Below are 19,355 nucleotides of genomic sequence, written 5' to 3'. Positions count from 1 at the left end.
TCAAACCCACGCGCGAGAGGCGCGCGCGAGCACGCGCACGAATTTTGACTGTTTTTTTTTTTTTTTTTTTTTTTTTTTTACTGTTTTTTGCAAGAATAACGTAATGGAATCTTTTATTTCAGCGTAGATTGGGTGAGAGGTATCAGAAAATAGAAAATGAAATTTTAAAGGGTGGCTACACAAACTGCTGTGAACGGAAAGCAAAATAAAGATTCCGTGCGCAGGAGTAAAATATATAACGGCCAGCCGCGATACACCGGAACAGATTTATGAAACTCTATGAAGTTATACCTCTGACTTTGTCTTTGATCGCTGACGCACTCAAGCTTCCATAAAAAGGTAAAAGTCTGGTTCCCAGCTTTTAGGTTTCCATAACAGTTCGCGAGTCAGTCTCCGTGATTACCATTAAGCCATTGAACCGTATTACAATTGAACAGTTCTGCTCCAAATTCTACTTCCCGGTAAGATTTCTGCAATATTTGTCTGCAGTGTAACAACTTGCGCGTCATTCGTTTATAACTAAAGTCTGAAGTACACAGGCTCTTTGAACAGTTTTGGTGAATTATTTATGACGCCATAAAGAGTGTGAGGTCTCCTTTATGTTATACTATTTAAAGTAAGTAAGTAATTTATTTATCCCCGTAGAACGTGCACGTACTAAGAAGATAATACGTTCGATCACATAAGAAGCTTGCCGCTTACGTAAAATGGATGTAATTCTGGGAAAGAACCACCCAACGAAATGTCAACATAATCTTGTTTGGATACAAAGCTCCAAACATTCCATCACACCTGAGGTCATGGGTGGAGAATTTTGAACAAATATTAAGGTCAATCCTGTTCCGTTCCTGTCTGTATACATTATCATGTCTTCATGTCTTCTGGCTACTATATTTTGATCGGGGCTTCTAAGTTTTCTACGATTTCATCATGATATTTCTGAACTCGGATAAAAATAAAAACAAGTAACAAGGTAACTGCACCGACGTCCTCATAAGTCAGAGCTAAATTATTTTACAAGTGTACGGTTGAGGATTGACAGATTTGGTGCCCGATGTACAATCAGTTGCCCCAAACTAACTTAAGAGGAAATGAATATGAATCCACAAGCTGGATTCTTGTACTATGAAAGGATTCAAAATGCAGCACTTGCGTGGAGGACGATCCTTGATAGGGAGGTAGCCATAGACTACAACAGTTAAAAGTTGAAAGATCGTTACATCAAACCCCAAAGTAAAAGTTGTACTACTTCTGAACCTCTTTCGAAAGTCCACTTCCACATGAGTCACTTAAACCGGTACTAAGTACTTAAAGATTACAATTACCAACGTTCCACCCAAATTTTAGAGATTTATTACTTTACGAAAGCGGTGAAAGGAAGCAAGTTAAACTTCTGAATACAAACGTTAAACCCCTGAATCGAACGTCAACTAACAAACTTTTGTGTCAAGTTGTCACTCGCAAGTTAGTATATTTATCACTAGAAATAATCACTCGTGATAATCTTTATTTGCGAAAACGTGCCAGTTTGTGAGATGGAAACAACATCATGTCTCAGAAACTGAAAATAACTGGTTTCGAAGCCGTCGATCACGTGCCGTTCAGCTATGAAGATAAAACGGATGTATTATAGTGTCCGCCATTCAGTTGTCTGAAACGCTCTTCCACGGTTCAATTCAATCAGATAGCATGTATACTGGGACTTACCCGTAACGTATTGACATCATTTAGGCCCAAAAAAGAAATTTAACTGTCAAGATGTTAGGAAAAAAGGTTGGCTTAAGTTCTTAACGCGTGTGATTTTCTTTTCAAAAAAAAAAAAAAAAGAAAAGAAAAGAAATAACAGGACTGAAAAGAAGGAGTGACGTTGAAGGTATTTTGACTTCCGGCACTAAAGCTTCCGGTTGCATCCAATGCGAAAACACCTAGCAACCACTTCCGGTATGTAACATTATACTGGTTTAAACCCCGGGGTTTATAACTCAGAACTCGGTGAACAAATTTTACTGAGAAATTTATATAACGATGGATACAGAGCGCTGCAGGTCTATAACCAGAACGGTTTGTCTACGATATGCCTGTGACAAAATACACAGAGCCCAAGAACTTTTAGAACGATTTCGCCTTTGCGATTGCTCGGCGCTCGGAGGAATGGATTGTCAATGCGTCAGTAAGTTGCAGCGAAGTGAAAAGTCACAAGGAGCTCGCAGTTTTAACTTTATAGACAGGAATGCCCAAACGGGGGGAAAAATTGGTAAGTCTGCAAATCAGGAAATGCACAAGCGCGAGGAGGATTTGTTGAATATTTCTGTTTCTTATTACCACGTGCGTACAACTGTTGCAATTTACGTAATATTTTAGTACACATTCGTTTTGCAACATCCAAGAATAGTTCGAAGAACGGATGATAATTTTTTATGTTTGTTTCCTTAGGAAGTGAAAGAGAAATATTACGAATCAAATGACAATTATTTCATTATATTTGATTGTTTTTTTTTTCAGATTCCTTTACATTAGGATATTTCAGTTGTTTGGACCAAGCAGACGCTACCTCAAATACTTCAGAGAATACTCCCTCATCAGCTCCGGCTCAACCTACTATGGACGTAAATCGAAACATTCTTCGTGCTCTAGCCAGACAAAGGCATCTCTCCGTAGTTGAAGCATACGATGGAATAAAGAATCCGTACGTTTTAGTCATAAACAATGTCAACTTTTACTTCACAAGGGACCCACGGCCGAGAAATGGTGCAAGTCACGATCGGGACAACGTGAGAACGTTTGTCAAAGAAGCTGGATTTAAAACTGTTGTGGAGCGTTTCGATTTGCCGAAAAAGAAAATGTTGGAAGTGTTGGAGGAAACTCGACTGAAGGGATCACTTGGTAGGTTGGATATGTTCTAACGTCTCTTTTTTACGAACTACCACATAAAAAACCCTAATCCCCCTCAAAAAGCCCGTCAGTTAATTTTTTCCAAAAGTCCCCCATCTCTGTGATCTCAAACCCAGGTTCGCACCTCCCGTTACAAATACACCCGAATACTTCCGCTACGGTCAAAAATGGTAACAACCCTCATTTTGGCAGAATTTATTAGAGAGGGCGAGTTTTTTGTGGGGAAAATTATTAGACACAAAAGCTATCCGGAACATAGCCTATTAAAAAGGGCCCTCTACTCCCCCAAACTTTAAAAACACAAAAACAAATCACAGGACTTTCAGACAAAGCATAATTAACTAAATAGAAATGACAAATCATGCATCATATGTAAAAGAACATAAAAAAACCCCAGGGGGGATACTCGGGTATAAACGTGACGGGAGGGGATGAGGGGGGGTCCAACATATTTTTTTGGGTCTAAAATTTTCAACTCCTTTATTTTTTTTGGGTTGAAGATGTATTTTTGGGGGTCTAACAAATCTGCGCGTATTTTTTTGGGTGCGAATTTCCGCCAGGGTAATAGTTCACACAATTCAAGCCAAAGTTCCCGCATGATCGGAAAGCATGATTGAATATTATATTATCTTGTATTTTTTTGGGTGCACAATATAAGGTCCATGTATTTTTTTGGGTGCAAAATATTAGGCTCCATCGGACCCCCCCTCCCCCCCATCAAATTTATACCCGAGTACCTCCCTGGGAAAAAAACCTCAGTAACATTTCACTATCGGTATTATTTTGCATTTGATAATGTAGGAAAGGTGAAGGATGGGGTGGGGGGGGGGGGGAGGATTAGGCCATCTCTCCCTACCTCCCACACCAAAGCTTCCTTTGTGCTTTTCTCATTCATTTGAAAGGGTACACTGTGAACTCCTTCAAAGTAAGGAAGACATCGTCAGCTCATGTGGTCCTTGACAAATTTCACTTGTTTGTCTGAAAACTCTACTCTATTAGGATCCACCCTATAAAAGGGATAGCTTCTCCTGTCTTTAATGTATTAATCAGTGCTTCAATTTAATCAAAGATTATGGAGAAAGCAAAACAGATGGCTCAATATTGAGCTGCAAGAATTTGGTATTTCAAGAAATAAGGGAGAACATTATATAAGCATAATTTATATCTGCCTTAACATAGTTCAATGTGGTATCACTTTAAAATTTAAGTGCTTGTCAATTTGGTTTGCTTTTATAGTTGATCATGACAGTTTTATCTGCATTATAATGAGCCATGGAAATGAAGAGGGTATCTTGGCATCAGACAGCCAAACAGTACCAGTCGACGACATAACAGCCAAATTTCAAGGTGGCACATGCCCCCAACTAGCAACAAAACCCAAACTATTCTTCCTTCAGGCCTGTAGGGGTGATGTCGACGATGATGGTTATGTAGTCAAGAGAGGACCATGCCATGTTTACCCAGATGCTGGTGATAATATAGAAGAGATGCCTGTGAAATTGCCATCAGATGCAGATTTTTTAATTGCATACTCTACCACAAGGGGGTATGTATCCCATCGACGATTCACAGACAATAAGAGGGTTGCGGCAGCTCATGGAAAGATGCTGGGCTCCTGGTTTATTTCCTGTTTGGTGCAGGTTTTCCAGAAATACTCTCACAAAGAAGATTTGATGACAATGCTGACCAGAGTCAACAATTCTATGTGCAGGGAGTACACAGTGCCTGGTGGGTGCAAGCAGATTTCATGTCAACTCTCCATGCTCACAAAGAAGGTGTACTTTGCTAACTATTTTGAGCACGGATTAGCTGCAGCTGCTGCTACAATTTAGAAATACTCAGAAAACAACTGTACTTCTTCAAGTAGTCATCCTTCAAAGGCAGGAAAAAGGCTTATACAGAAGTGATGTGGATGATTATAAGAAAATCTAAAAGCACCCCCTTAACCCTTTAAGCCCTAGGAGTGATCAAGATCAAATTTCTCCTTTTAATATCAATACTTACTCTTGATTATTAAAAAACGACTTCTCCCCAGTTTTTTTATAAGAAAAGTATGGGGACAAGAAAGGAGAATTTGTTCTTTGATATTATGGGTTAAAGGGAAAGGTACCAGAATCTTATTTTGTGGGCTGCTCAAGTTTATATTTAACCCAAGGGACACTAATAGGACAATGCCATTATGGCATAATTTGACCACAGTCTCCAGGATCCTGTAGCTTTCTGTTTTCTCAAGGTAATTAGAACTGCTAGTAAGAGAAATTTAGGTCCATATTTATCGCAAAGGGTAATAGACCATTTTACAGTTGTTGCTGTGTTACCTGGCATATCGCTGGAAGCGAGGCTGCCGGTGACCTTGTTTTGATACAAATCTCTTTACTTTTCTTATGCAAATTCGGGCTAGCTTGCATCACAACAACACAATTTACATGATAAAAACAGTGAGGTCTGTATCAATACATGGTCACCGGCAGCCTCGCTACCATTAATAGGCCCCGTCACTGAGTAAGCAACTGTAAAATGGCCGATTGTGCAGTTCCAGAAAATTCCACACCCACCCCATGGAAGGTCATCAGAAATTCCTAGGGGGAGGAGGGTCTTAAAAGTCAAAATTTTAGAAGCAAATTATGAAGCTAAACTTGAATTTCCTGGCGAACGGGGGGTGCAAAACAAAAAGCCTTCTGTGGGGGGAGTATGGATATTTTCTGGAACTGCACATAAGTATCGGATTTGAGTTTTACATTTCCTCAAAAGAATTAGGAAATAGACAAGAATAGTGCAAAATAATTCTGGCCATTGATGTCAGCGCAAAACTAATACACTTCACTGAGAAACAGAAAACAGTCAATTATCAAAATGTAGAGTAATCTTGGTGACGTGGTCATTTTTGCAGTTTATTTACTCCCTTCGGGAATTACAAAAAATTTGACTGAAGCAGAAACCAAGATTAATTCTGGTAGTTGTAGTAAAATGACACACCATGAAAATGGCCTATTCTTTGAAACAAATTGTCCGGTCTTACGTTTTTCAGACAAATACTGAACAAGGTACTGGGATAACTCTCATACAGCGGTCGTTCACATTTGGACATCCTAAGCAGGTCCCATAAGGATGTGGGGATTAATCCATCAATTTTAGATAGGAATGACTCCCTCAATTTGTGAAGGAGATATTATGTATTTATCAGTTTGTTATAAATTAATTTGTATTTATTAAAAGAAAAGAAAAATTTCCCACACCTTCAGTGTTGTTAAAAAAAGAACTACATGAAATTTGTAAGTGCGCTGGTATTACAGAGAATAATGAATGTTGTTTACAAGAGGCCAATAACATAGTATTTTAGTAGTGAAAAAGAAATACAGCAAAATACAACGATTTATCAATGCACCATTCCTTTTTTGCATTTTATTGTTGAATCTTGCCAGATATAAATGAAAGAATAAATAAACAAATCCATATAAAAAAAAACGTGATTTATTATCATCAACTCCCAACTAGTTAAAAATTTACTGAAATGCTTTAATTCAAAATGAATGTCAACATTGATCATTTAACTACTGATATTATTGTATCAATGTTCTTTTTCAATAATTTTAAGGTTGGTCTAGCTAATACAGTACACCAAGTGATATTACATGTACCTTTACATGTACCAAATTATTGTAACAGATTTAATAAATTAAAGACAAGTGAAAGTAATAAATAAATGCCTGTCGAGCTACTGTGTGTGAGAGATCTAGACTGGTAACAGCACCTCTCTTGAAAGTTGAGAGGGTTGCTAATCACGACCAAAACAAGCTTGGTTAGAGGAGAACTGGGGAGTTCCCTTCCTCAAGCTGTGCTTGCCTATCAAAGTGACTCAAGAATGCAGGGAACAGAGATGAAGTTGAATCGGCAATGGAGTGACAAATTGCAGCAAGGTGTAATCGGTAGTGTAAGTGTTTTTACAAAGCAAACTGGATAAAGGTGAACTCTAGAATTACATCTGGAATATTGTTAGGTCATGAGGAAAACCAATTATTAGAAATGAAAGGAATAACAACTACCACAAGTGTCCATTAAATATACCATTTTAAACATGACACTACTAACATATTCTGGAAATACTATAAATAAAATGTAAGCTGCCCAACTTTGACCCTTCACAGTACTCTGCAATATACTGTTACCACATGGCATTGACATAACATGACATAATTTTTATTCCATCTTTTTGACAACTTTTTGCTAGCTGGGTATCCCAACTGTGGAAGGTGGAGTTGTTAAGTTCCTTGATTACTCTATAAACACCTCTCACATAACTTGGATTTGATTGGCCAACCAAAAAAAGAGTCATGCTAAAGTCTAACCAAGAGGTCATTACAAAAGAGTTCACTAAGACCAATGGTACAACGTGCAGCATTGTAAACCCCAGTAAAACTAATATTACCCATCTTTATCACTTCTTCTAACTGACATAATTTATTCTACCACTCTGACTTCAAGTGTTTTGGACCAACATCCTATTACTTTCACTAAAATTTATATTTGGCCTCCTAAGGCACTAAGTACACACTATTAAAGCTGGCCAAGACTTCACTTGTGTTTGACATCACTGACTGGTGTTCCAAACATCGCCTCTCCCAAGTCCTCGCTAAGCTCGGCGAGCTTCTTGGGGTTGTTGTAATGAGTGACAGCTTGAGCCATTGCCCAGGCCCTCTTCGTGGGATTGTCACTCTTGAAAATTCCCGATCCAACAAAGACGCCATCCACACCAAGCTGCATCAGAAGCGCCACGTCTGCTGGAGTGGCTGTACATGTGCGGCAAAAACAAATTGACATATTAGAGCTCATTTTCAAGGACGGTTTGTGTTTTTGGTAACTTATTGTTAGAGGGGCTGTTCACTTTCAAGTTGGTTTAGCTTGACAAAAGACTGTTTAAACGGGAGCAGTTTACGTTTCAGTCCACGTGCATGAATCTAAATGATTTTTTCTCTTAAATGGCCTTAAAAATCCCACTCACATATACTTCAGTGATCACATTCTATAATTAGTCCAAGCAAAATGTCTGATGACCAAAATTCACAGAAAATGCTAGTGGATTGTACTCATATTGTCAATATTGAATTTAGTGTTGACCCGTAGGATTTATTCCACGGTTAATGTGTTTAGAGTTATTTGCATGCGAAATAACGCAATCACATGAAAAAATTACCACCCGACTTACCTATTCCCTTCTGAATGGTTCATAAACGAATTAACTTACACAGGCTTGGGTCATAGCGAGCAAAGGCGAAAAAGTATTTTGATTCATGGACATGCGCAGAACCCCTCCCTTTAAGACAGCTAACCTTTACCCTGTCAGTCCAAATATCGAAAAACAAACATTTCTTGTGATACTAGTTGGGAGAATTTCTTTTTTATTTGAACACAAGACATTTTATCTTTGGTGATCATTTCCTTTATTCTCCATGACTTACATGTTTGATCATGCAGTGGTATTGTAGGGAGAAATTAGACGCTGTTCGCTATTGGAGCTTAAAGAGTTACAGTCTGCAGGCTTATAATTATTCAGGCAAAGGGCTAATTATTGGAAGGATGCTTGCATCTGTGATCATCTATCCAAGATTGGGAGCACTACGTAAGTTTTGGGAAGATTATTTTTGGAAGGGCTTGCATTAGGTTTTTATGACCCCATAATCATATTTGCTCAGGTGGATTTTTGCTTATGAGCACATGTAAGTCCAAAGTAAAACTTACCAAGACCTCCAGCAGCAAAGTTTACTACAGGTAAGCGACCCATCTCAGCAGTCTTTTGAAGAAGCTCAAACGGAACCCTCAGCTCTTTTGCATAAGAGAACAGTTCAGCTGAGTCCAATGATTGTGCATGGCGAATTTGACTGCGTATGGTTCTGGCATGACGAACAGCTTCAGCAACATCACCTTCAAGTTAAAAATAGTTATAAATATCACACTTTGAGAATGTTAAAAGATAGTTTTAGCAAATAAGGTGTACCTCGATAACAATTGCCATTAAATGTTTGCAATTTTCACAATTAAATATTATATCATGTATTGACCCACATATGCAACTGTACACAATTTACAGCAACGTTACATGTTTAAGCAGTGACCCGCAAATTCAAGGTAGTAAAAGTAGGGTTGTCATTAAGCTTTTGAAGAAGCCAGCTCTTCAGGAAAAGTAGCTGGCCATATAATTCATTTGACTGCTGTCTTTTGGTCTCTTTCAAACTCTGATTAGCTGGTCATCTTCACAGTAGTTGCCACCCATAAAAGTCGGTTACTGGCTACTTATGACAGCCCTACTAAATGTTTTTACTTATTATATAGATATGAGTGTTTTACTGGATCATCACTCACAAAATTCATTCAAAACAACACCTGGGACACACAAGTGACGTATTTTCCATATCCTCACTCATGAGGATATTGATAACGTCATTTCCCTTTTTATCATGGTTGTTTGTGCAAACAGTCGGTGAAAAATAGCGAGCAAGAGATTGTCTGTATGATAAAAACAAAATTACATCCTCTATTTACTTATTTATTTATTAATTTATTTATTTAATTTCTTGCAATAGTAACAAGTAACTTAACCATGAAAAACTTAATTTTATTTTTAAATTAGGCTGATCTGATACAAAAGGGTTCAACTGTGGTAACAGTGGGTGTGGTGGTGGGATGGGATGCTGGGAGGGAGGAGTGGGTGGGGACATTTTAAGCCACTCTCACCTGTCCCAGCCTGTCCCTTAGTCCTGATCATAGCTGCTCCCTCTGCAATCCTTCTGAGTGCTTCTCCGAGATCTCTTGCTCCACAGACGAAAGGAACTGTAAACTTGTGTTTATCAATGTGGTGAGACTCATCAGCAGCAGTCAACACTGTTGGAAAAATTTACAAAGCATTATCAGTATTTAATCCAATTATTGAACATTGTTAACTTACAGTATTTCGTTTAGTGTATTCCAAGCAAAATCTGGTAATTGTCCAAGGTATGAAAATCCTTACCTGAAAACAATTTGCCTGGACTCTTATCAAGACATCTCGTTTAGTTCCAAATTTTGTTTAGAGCACACTACCTATATATTTTGCATTGGGCGATTCCAGAAAATATCCATACCATACCACGGACGGCTTTTAGGATTTCCGAAGGGGAGGGGGGGTTCACGATTATGGAATTCCGAAGGGGAGGGGGGGTTCACGATTATGGAATTCTGAGGGCATGGGGGGGCCTTTGCTCGTTTTTTAATCAAGGAAATGCTGTTTTCAAAGGTTTGATTCGAAAGATTAAAGTACAATCAAGCATAATTATGTGCAGCGTACTGGTAGCGATCGCGCGTGTTTCCATTCTCAGCTTGTGAAACAGCGGCCGAAAAAGGTGCAATCCTTTAATATCGCTTCCTTCACTGTTTATTACTGGGTTAAGTGGACAGGTAGTCATCTTTGAGAGGAAGACACGGTTACGATTTGAAATGAAGAAAACGTGACATCGCCTTTTGAGATTCGATGATCTCGATAATATTTATGCAAATTTGTAACGCTACGCCAAAGATGTAAACAAAGTCTGCTCAAAGGCAAGCGAGCGGCCACGTTGAAGTTTCCCCGGTTCCTTGCCGAATTTTACCGTAGACGTTGTACGTTTTTAAAAAAGGAAATGCTTTTTCCGAAGTTTTCATTTGAAAGATTCAAGTACAATCAAGTATAATCTTGCACAGCGTACTGCTTGCGCAGCGAAGATATTTCAGAAGCGATCGTGTTACATTCCGCGAAAAAGCCGCAATCTTGTCCACGTGCTCCGGCGTAAGAGTCGATCGATTGGAAGGCTGCTCTTGTATGAGGGTTAATGACTGCTACTTTTTTCAGTAACATTTTGTAAATAAAGTAGATAATTACAAAACAGCAACGATGTATGTTTACTCGTGAGGGACTCGGGCACGTGGAATCGAACATTCAAGACGCGCATCACATATCACTGATAAATTTGCATAAAGTTGTTTTCAATGTAGTTGACAATCGGTAATTTTCTTCTTCCTCGCTAAAAGCGTTTGAAATAGTTAATACTAGGTATTCGTAATGTGGTAATTGAAACCACAAGTTTTCTCTTGATAGCGCCTGGAATCACAGATACAATTTTATTTAATTGAATTTTTGGTTCAGAAACTGAAGCCGACTGAAGCATGGATTTTGTGCGGGTATAAAACAAGGGGTGAAAAGAAATAATTTTTGTTTTCATCCAATGCATTGTTCTAGTTTCCTACTTTTCCTAAAGGAGTTGAATGGCACAATAAAACAAAGAGGAGTAAAACTGCCGTAAATGGTGTTTATTATTATAGCCAAATTCGGACTTGAAAAGACCATTTCACGGCCTGGCCACTAGCGGTAGGTTTTTCTTGTTGAAGAGTAAAGCTTGTTGCCTAGCGCAGCTAGATCGCAGCCCTGAGGAGGCATAAATTCATGTTCGTTTGTTCATATAGGCGTTGCTAAAATCGAAAATGTACTTCCCAGAAAAACCGGAAATTCTGAAGGGGAGGGGGGGTTCACGATTATGGAATTCTGAGGGCATGGGGGGGTAACGCATTTTGGAATTTCCGAAGGCAAGGGGGGGTTAAAACATGGAAGCCGTCCGTGGTTGGGTATGGATATTTTCTGGAATTGCCCATTATATGTTGGATTAAATTCCAATGTAGTGCTGATTGGCTTTTTCAATTGGTTACAATAAATAGCAAATTCAGAGAAGAAGCTGTTACTCTGTTGAGCAGACATTCTCAGGGAAGGACCTGTCACAAGCCCAAAGAACATGCACACAGCAGGGTATGAACAATTTATAAGGGAAAGGAAAAAAAATACATTTTTTTTTTCCAGGGAAAATTCAAGATTCATTAAGACAGAAGAAAAAGACAGAAAACAACCCTGTTAAGTTGATGTTGACTGGAAAATAAATGTATCTCAAATGTCAATTTGAAGTTCCAGACAAAATCCATACCCACCCCATGGAAGGTCATTGAAAATTCCTACATGAAGGGGGGTCTTAAAAGCTTTTAGAAGCAAATTATGAAGCTTAACTGGAATTTCCTGGGGGAGGGGGTGTAAAGCAAAAAACTTATGACTGTATGGTTATTTTCTGGAGTTGCACAATAAAGACAGTCACTACAAGTGACATGAGGCTAACCTTCTGACTCGTCAATCATGTCAACACCAATTGCCTCTAGGATCTGTGCCTCAGCAAAGTGTCCAATCCTTGCCTTGGCCATCACAGGTATGGTGACAGCAGTCATGATTTCTTTTGTCCTCTACAAAACAAAAGTAAAGTGTTGTTACTATACAGTATTATTAGAAGATGCACTTGCATGGGGTACAGGAATGGCACAGTGGTGAGAGCACTTGCCATGCACCAATGTGGCCTGGGTTCGATTCACCGACTCAGCATTATACCGGTATGTGGGTTGAGTTTGTTGATGGTTCTCATCCTTTCTTCAAGAGGTTTTTCTCTGGATTCTCTGGTTTTCCCCTCTCCTCAAAAACCAAATTTGATCTGGAATCTGAGGGCCACACGTTTGTCAGTTGTAACCCCAGACTGTTAAGTGTCACCCTCCTTAAACAAAGTTGATTGATTGATTTTATGGCTCACTCATTACCTACAGCTGGGTTAAGACTGAGACAGCCTTGCCAACTAACCTGAGACCTGGAAGAGGGGGGGGGGGGGGGGTGAGGTGGTGGGCGAGATGATGTTTATGCCTTTGGGGATAGATGTAGCTACAGGTATTAGGAAGAATAGGATCTCTCCAAGCCTCTTCTGGACTGGCTCTACGGGGTTTAAGGACAACAAACACTTGCAACTCAAATCCCAACATTTTTAAGTCTGAAAATCACTGACCATAATTATAAGTTTCAATCAAAAGCAATTGCAGGCATCAGAAATCTATTCATGAGTTACAAAAAAGACACTACAGGAACCCACTATACCTTGGGATCTGTCATTCTTGCCACACCCCCCTGTTTGCGGATATCAGCTGGAACTCTCTCCAAAGACATCACAGCACAGGCCTGTTGGGATACAGTTACCATTAATTTTCAAAGTACTTATGATAAGGATGTTCACTGTGTTAGTGTGTATACTCATCCCCCAAACGAGGGTGATATATTTCAACTCTGTGCCTTACAGCACATAATTTGCAGTCTACTTGAACAATGCAGGTCTCAAACACCTGCTCTATGCCTTGATTTTTGACAATATTGTTCCACCTTCAGAATCTCCAAGTTTAGCACTTTTGTATTGCCTTGTGTGGAGTCTGGGCACAAACTTACACTGCTATGATTTCTGGCATCATTAATTATTTAATTGTGAGAAAGGAAAATCATGGGACCAGAAGGGCCAAAGCATTGGAGTTGCCATGTTCCCAGAAACATAGCTCCAAAAAGAATGTCTGCTCCTGCACTCAAAACTGTGTTCATATCGCAGCTTATCTCTGTTTGTCTGTTTTAAAAACTTTCACGGATATCCCTTTGCATAATTTGTACCCAGATTCCTCATAGATGAAGTTTTTTGAATGGGCAATTCATGGCTGTATCTGTGAACATTCTTAGTTTAAATCCAATAAATAAAGAGTGCCAACCAAATCCTTGGAAGTGTTATACCTTCAGGGTTCAACAGAGACTGGAAAGGTTTAGTACGTGTAAAACATACCCCAGCATTCTCAGCAATTTTCGCTTGCTCTGCAGTAGTGACATCCATAATAATTCCACCCTTAGCCATCTGTGCCAATCCAGCTTTGACCTTGAAAGTTCCTGTTAGTGGTTAAAAATAACAGTTTTGGCACACTCAAAAAGGAAAAAAAAGCATATCATTGTGCTCTGTGAATAAAACAATTAATGGCAAAATACCGGTGAGCTGCGTGGCACTTTGGAATTGTTCTGTGAATAGCCAGTCCCAATGTCAATTTGCTCATAGAAAATTTACCTTGTCCATTATGCACTAAACCATGAGACCACTAGTCCACCACCCTTCCCATTTCTCATGTGTCCGATAATTTTGCTAATTCTAGCTCTGAGTGAAATGGTGCATCTCACCATAAATTCAGGGCAAAAAATGCTTACCTGTCTTGTGCAATGGTACGACATCCTTGGTACTTTTCTCTGCTGCTCTTCTGTTCAAAGAAAGATTGCTGACCTCTAGTTCTAAGCCTAAAACAACAAAAGTGGAAGCAATACAATCATTTAAAAGCAACTTTTACTGAAGGCTGACAGTCTGTTTCAGTCATAGCTATGGTTTTTGTCATATTTGTCAGATTCGCTCTTCTTTAAATTAAATTAAACTGTACAAACATTTTGTTTGGCGTAAGCTCGTGCGGGAGGACTCACCTATTAAATCTATATTGGTATGTGAAATGCAAAAGGGTATGGGTTTTGAGTCATTTTAATCTGAAAACAGGTATAAATTTTAACTATAGTTTGAATTCAAAAGTCTGAAAGCTGGTATGCATTCTAGCAACAGTACCTGAGGATGGGTATGAATTCTGGAAGTCACATATGAGAAAGGCTACTGGAAATTATATACTTTGGTTGGAAATAGGATCAGGGTTTGGAGAACCGAGCTGCACACCCTCACAAAAAATTCTAAGGAGTATCCTCACAGGCTTAAATTTTCCATTGTTTACTGGATGTCTATGTTAGTGCTGATCACACCCTCATAAGTGCACTAACTCATCCTATTCCATCAATAATTTGAATTGGTCTGTCAGCAGAAATAATTTGTCGCCTTGGTTTTGTAGACAACCTTTTCTTGGTGAGTAAAACAAAATCCAGGAAAAGTGCCTGCTCTCTCAAACTAAATGGATTCAACATGAGAAAAAGACCCACATTGGAAACTAAGGCCCCTTTTATATGGAGAAGAGTTGTTCTGGGAAAGAGGGTCACCTTCCTAGCCGAGTCAACTGCAGCGAGCGATTAACTGTCAGAAAAAAGTTGACCCCTTTGCCCGAGCCAACAGTGCTCGCAAATGCTCTGATAATCTTGCCTTGATGGAGTTTACCCGGCAGGGCGAGCCAAAGTGTTTACATGGAGAAAACTTGGCTCCGCTAGGAGGGTGACCCCTTCCATCGAAAAAGGGTGACCCGGCTAGGCGGGTCACCCTTCCAGCCGAGCCAACTTTTTGTTTCTCATGTAAACGGTAGCTCGGGTAGGCGAGTGACCCTTCTAACTGGGACAACTTTTTTCCATGTAAATTGGGCATAACTTTAAATTGAAGTTGTTCTATATCTAACATGTCATGAATTATGCACGGTGCTTTATAAATTCAATGCTTGCATAATTAATTACATAGTTACATAATTACATGGTAATTATATACATGTAGACAGTGACATGTCTTAGAGAATTGCATAACAAATTATTACAAAATCTTGGAACTTTCTTCTCCTCCTTTAGTTTTAGATATTTTTCTTGTTAAATTTCATGAACAAATAACAATAAAAAGGTGGATTATATTACGCCTAAACGGGAAATAAGTCAACAGAATTAAAGCACTTAAGCTTACAGACGAAATTTCACCGCGGTCTAGCTCTTTGTGCGATTGTTATGCAAGAGTACCAACTAAATTTAGCTGGAGGTCAATATTTCATATATAACCGAGCAAAAAAAAAAAACAGCAACAACTGAGAGGAGAGCGTACAAGGGAGCCTTATTATAAATGACAACGCGTTTTAGCTTCACTATAAAGATTTCGTAGAAAGCAACACACAAGCAAACACGTCTTTAATTAGTTTAAAGATCCAAGCTAGACGAAAGTGCGACATGTAATTTTCATTATTGTTCTGCGTTAGCCGCCGGTTTGATTTGTCGATAAATTGGCCCTGCTGTTCAACGCGAAAGTCACAATTTGAACTACAACTTTCTCGATCATATGTAGGGAGCCTTGGAAAACTACAAACTTGTGAAGTTTTTAAGAACTCTACAAACAAGTCTACTGCACTAATGTGGTAACTGAAAAACTCACCGTTGGCCACGCCGTTTACAGTCGGGACTGCGACAGTATTAGACATGTTTTTTTCAAGAAAATTACTCTTCTAAAATATAGATCGCAGAAGCTACGTATCTCACCAGTTTTGCCAGACCGTGGTTTTACTGGTTTACCTTATATCGCCACATGTGCAATGAGAGCTTCAAATAACGCGGGCTCGTTTGTGACTATCAACCTAGGGAGGGGAGGGGATGAAAAAATGCTAAGCCTAGAGAAAAAACAAACGATGTCATCGAGGGACATAAATAAAAGCCACTTTTATTCTACGTTTTAAAAAATACTATTTTAGCCAAAGTTGTATCACTTTGTGCAAGGATAGTTCTGCTGATAGATTAGGTGCTTTGTTAAAGCTAACCCTCCCCTCCCAGCAAAATGAATTTTGCATTACGCAATCCTGTCCACGCTTGCATGGCCTTCGACGAACATTAATTAACATTATTAACTCCCCAACATGGTGGATACTCGTAAGAAATTGAGGATCGGTGTTTTGGCAATTCAAGGCGCCTTCTTTGAGCACAGAGCAGCCCTTCTCAAAGCCTTGAACAACTCCTCATTCAACAAAGATGTTGATCTTGAGGTTAGCGATGTCAAGGAGCCTGAACAACTCTCCGATTTAGACGGGCTTATTCTGCCCGGAGGAGAGAGTACGACTATGAGTCTGTTCCTTCAATCCAGCAACTTTGAGGACGTGTTGAAAGAATGGGTCGCTTCTAAAGAGAAACCTAAAGTTATCTGGGGGACATGTGCTGGCTTGATTTTGCTGTCTAACGACATAGAAGCTCAAAAAGAAGGTGGACAGTCAAAGGTATGAAGTTGGCTGATAGAGTTCCTCACAGAATCATACATTGTAGACTAAACAAAAAGTCTCATTGGTTGAGAGCAGTACAATTGATCCCACATTGTACTCTGTAGGGGTATCTATCATGTTTTGGACATGGCAATGGCAGGTGAGCACTGCCAACCCCCCCCCCCCCCCTTCCTCCCACCCCGCCCCCCTGCCGCCCCACTAAAAAATCTTCCATGGGAGGGGTATTGCTTTTTTGTTGTTGTTTCATTTTATTTCCTGGAACTGCACATTTTTATAGCAAACATCTCTTATGGCCTATTTCCGCTGTATAGCTATATGGAAGCTCTCATCAGAATGAACTCTCAGTATGCATCTTTCTTGTCTCTGAGAAGATGGATGTTGATTCTAGGCCACTGGTTAATGGCCATGTAAGAGAAGAGGGTATCGGAAACAGTAAGCAGGAATCCTAATGAATTAGGAAGCAGATGAAGCAGTAGCCTGTGTAGCTGGCGATTTACTTGGGGTTGAGTGGCCTGTGGGAGAGCCATAAAAAGTGAGCGGCAAAGCTGCGATAAGAATGGGCTCTGCTGCAGGCCACCAAACGCCAACAAAACTGCCAGATACACAGGCTCATGAAAACAGAAATTTTTTCCAACATTACCAGTAAATATATTAAAAAATTTTATTGTGCAAGCTAGAAAGGGAGGGATGGCAAGTTGCAACTAACCAGGAAGTTCAGCTCTTCTCCCCCCTTCTCCCAGTTCCCTCCACTGATTATGGAGGATTTGTGGTCCCTTTTAAACTCATTCAAAGTCAAAGAACATTCTTAGCTTTTTAATGTTTCTTCCCATTATTTGCCAAACCTTTTTTGCATTAGTTAAGTTTAAGTTTGTATTCTTTTCCTTTCTCATCAGATTGGTGGCATTGATGTCACAACCTCCAGAAATTTTTTTGGACGCCAGGTGAACAGCTTTGAGACGAAAGTCAATCTTCATAATAAACTTCTCTCTGATAGCGGCAGTGTCATAAATGGATGCAGTGACGGTGACTCCGATGCCAGTTACCATGGAGTTTTTATCCGAGCACCTGCAGTGGTATCAGTTGACAGTCCTAAAGTTGAAGTTCTTGCAACCATTGACTGGCCCCAAAGGGAAGAACCTGTCGTTGTTGGGGTGGCACAGGATAATTTGATGGCAACTGCTTTTCATCCAGAATTAACAGAGGATACAAGGTGGCATGAATATTTCTTAAGAAAGATATTAGAAAAGAAAAGCAAGTAGAAAATAGAATTTAGCCTGCCAGTCCAATTTGAGACAGCAACCCTTTTGGCCCAAGAATAAAGTAATACACATTTCGATATTTAAAGAAAAATGTGAGTGGTACCATACGATGGCCCCATTAGATTCCCCTATGAAAGAATGATGTAGCTGTGAGCCAAAAGTTCCTTTATCATGTTGTTTTAGTTCTGAATAAATTATTATGTTGGTGCTTTTCTTTAGTTTTAGAATTCTCTAATTCTCCAGCAGGGTTTTCCACTTGTTAAGCCTCAATGGTGACCAATAACAATATCACTACTTGACTGAATATTTAGCACACAAGATTTTAGGAGTTGATTACCAATTCTTGTTATTATTATTGTTATTTTTTTTAAGAAACCCACCCAACAATACCAAAAGAAATATACTGATCACCGTAATGAAAATATACATGTTGATATTGGTGGTTAAATTAAAAAGGGTTAAGCATCAATTTAATTTATAGTTTGTGTAATAATTGGAATTTTTATTTAAATTCTTTGTATCATCCTTGTGGTTTGGCTACTTTCAAACTGTACCCTAAAGTAAAAGCAGCCAAAAAAAAATTTAGATTTGAGTCAAAGAATAACCTTTAAATGGTTATTTGTTATTAAACAAACAGTAATAAATTGGGCCATGGTGTAAGTTTATCTTAATGGATGTTTTTGTTGTGTTAGTACATAAAGGCTGCACATATTAAAATAGTATGGGAAAATGTGGATGAACATTAAAAAAAAACCTTTTGGGGTATTTCACAGAACTTCTTACGTGTAACAAATAACATCCATTGTTTAGTTCTCAAAATTAAACAAAAGATAACAATGTTATTGGCATTTTATATTGTTTAATTTGTCTTACATGAATTGTAATGAAGGTACCTTAAAGCAACTAATAGTTATGGATTAGTGTGTTATTTATTTGTCTAGATCTTAACTTCTTGTAGCAAACTATTTATTTTTATATATATATATTTTTGCCATTTTTTATTTACTTAATTCAAGTGTGACATTTCTGTCAGCTAGATTATTATTAAATGATACAAAATAAATTAAATTCACGTAACTTTGCACTGAATTTTTGTTGATTTCCCTACTACAGTGTCAAGTATGACTGCAGCCAAAAATGTATCAAATGAAATTCCTCTAGTCCTTTTGACCAATCTTTTTGTAACAGGCTTATTTGAAAAACACTAGTATTAAGTCTTACTTGCTATACTTGCTTGCTACTTGCTATTGAGAGTCACCCAAACCAGTTAATAACAGTTTATTAACCAAAGTTAAACTTCTGTTTGGCCATGTTTCAATTTATCAATGTTCAAAGTAACGGTTGATTGCAAATATGAACAACAACAATAACCAACTTTATTAACCC

At 38.7% G+C, this 19,355-nt stretch overlaps 3 protein-coding genes across 4 annotated transcripts; 2 read left to right on the top strand and 1 right to left on the bottom strand.

Annotated features, from left to right (window-relative positions):
- Positions 1-1,202: 1,202 nt before the first annotated feature.
- LOC146476501 (caspase-3-like) lies at positions 1,203-6,606 on the top strand. Of its 2 annotated transcripts, none has more exons than XM_085114377.1 (3): positions 1,203-1,941; positions 2,503-2,883; positions 4,129-6,606. In XM_085114377.1, exons 1-3 carry the CDS (start codon positions 1,914-1,916, stop codon positions 4,722-4,724), a joined length of 1,005 nt encoding a protein of 334 aa, XP_084970503.1. In that variant the 5' UTR covers positions 1,203-1,913; the 3' UTR covers positions 4,725-6,606. The 2 variants fall into 2 exon arrangements, with proteins under 2 accessions (XP_084970503.1, XP_084970502.1); XM_085114376.1 differs by lacking the exon at positions 1,203-1,941 and adding an exon at positions 1,971-2,254.
- On the bottom strand, positions 6,263-16,017 carry LOC146476500 (uncharacterized). The gene is made up of 8 exons (XM_085114378.1): positions 15,879-16,017; positions 13,982-14,068; positions 13,572-13,672; positions 12,851-12,931; positions 12,057-12,177; positions 9,622-9,768; positions 8,629-8,811; positions 6,263-7,679 (listed from the first exon to the last, which is right to left on the bottom strand). The coding sequence occupies exons 1-8, from the start codon at positions 15,922-15,924 to the stop codon at positions 7,465-7,467; spliced, it is 981 nt and encodes a 326-aa protein (XP_084970504.1). The 5' UTR covers positions 15,925-16,017; the 3' UTR covers positions 6,263-7,464.
- A 287-nt stretch (positions 16,018-16,304) lies between these two features.
- Positions 16,305-19,269, top strand: LOC146476499 (uncharacterized). Its single transcript, XM_085114368.1, has 2 exons — positions 16,305-16,707; positions 17,604-19,269. Exons 1-2 carry the CDS (start codon positions 16,354-16,356, stop codon positions 17,967-17,969), a joined length of 720 nt encoding a protein of 239 aa, XP_084970494.1. The 5' UTR covers positions 16,305-16,353; the 3' UTR covers positions 17,970-19,269.
- Positions 19,270-19,355: the final 86 nt, after the last annotated feature.

The sequence above is a fragment of the Pavona decussata genome, unplaced genomic scaffold (assembly GCF_977016875.1).
Source record: "Pavona decussata unplaced genomic scaffold, jaPavDecu1.1 SCAFFOLD_76, whole genome shotgun sequence".
Lineage (NCBI taxonomy): Eukaryota > Metazoa > Cnidaria > Anthozoa > Scleractinia > Agariciidae > Pavona > Pavona decussata.
Note: the sequence above shows the minus strand (reverse complement) of the source record. Positions and strands in the feature narration are given on the sequence as shown.